This window comes from Plectropomus leopardus, unplaced genomic scaffold (assembly GCF_008729295.1).
Source record: "Plectropomus leopardus isolate mb unplaced genomic scaffold, YSFRI_Pleo_2.0 unplaced_scaffold4174, whole genome shotgun sequence".
NCBI classification, from domain to species: Eukaryota; Metazoa; Chordata; class Actinopteri; order Perciformes; family Serranidae; genus Plectropomus; species Plectropomus leopardus.
The window spans coordinates 1-982 of NW_024645723.1; the positions used below are offsets into that span (position 1 = coordinate 1).

The following is a 982-nucleotide window of genomic DNA, read 5'->3' on the forward strand; positions in this document are numbered from 1 at the left end:
TGTGTGTGTGTGTGTGTGTGTGTGTGTGTGTGTGTGTGTTTCAGGTGTGTGTGGGGCGTTGTTTCTCTACATCAGCACTGACTACGTGTTTGACGGGAGGAATCCTCCGTACGGAGAGGACGACTGTCCAAACCCTCTCAACGTCTATGGACGCAGCAAACTGGAGGGAGAGAGAGAGACACTGAGACACAGTCCAGGTACCTGTCTGTCTCTCACCTGTCTGTCTCTCACCTGTCTGTCTCTCACCTGTCTGTCTCTCACCTGTCTGTCCCCTGTCCCCAGGTGCGGTGGTGCTGCGGGTGCCCGTCCTCTTCGGGGAGGTGGAGTCAGTGACAGAGAGCGTGGTGACATCACTGTGGCTGAAGGTCCAGGAGACAAATGAGAGCTGCACGCTGGACCATGTCCTCCAGAGGTTCCCCACGGACGCCAGGGACGTTGCCGCCGTCTGCAGGAAGCTGTCCGAAAGAGCCAGACAGGTAGGACACACACATGTGTCAGTGTCAGCGTCCCCTGTGTCACTATCTGCCTGTCCTCTGTCCATCTGTCTGTCTCACTGGCTGTCTGTCTGTCTCTCTGCCTGTCTGTCTCTCTGTCTTCCAGGATCCGTCCGTCAGAGGAGTCTTTCATTTCTCGGCTAAAGAGAAGATGACCAGATATGAGATGGCCGTCGCCATCGCTCAGGCCTTCAACCTGCCGTCCAACCACCTCATTCCCGTAAATATATATTTATCAATATATAAAACAACATCTATTCATTCATCTATTCACTAATATTCCCGTAAATATATATATATATATGTATTCAATAATTTATTTACCAATATATCCATAAATATATATTTTTAACATGTGTTAATTAATGTTTTTACTAATATACCCGTAAATATATAAGTATCAGNTGTGTGTGTGTGTGTGTGTGTGTGTGTGTGTGTGTGTGTTTCAGGTGTGTGTGGGGCGTTGTTTCTCTACATCAGCACTGACT

General features: G+C 48.5%; 1 protein-coding gene across 1 annotated transcript; it reads left to right on the forward strand.

Moving 5' to 3' along the window:
- Window positions 1-8: 8 nt before the first annotated feature.
- On the forward strand, window positions 9-771 carry LOC121939138 (methionine adenosyltransferase 2 subunit beta-like; the record flags this gene model as incomplete). Its single annotated transcript, XM_042482250.1, has 3 exons — window positions 9-197; window positions 283-476; window positions 601-771. Coding segments are annotated over 3 exons (554 nt in total), but the record flags the coding sequence as incomplete, so codon positions are not given.
- Between the last annotated feature and the right edge of the window lie 211 nt (window positions 772-982).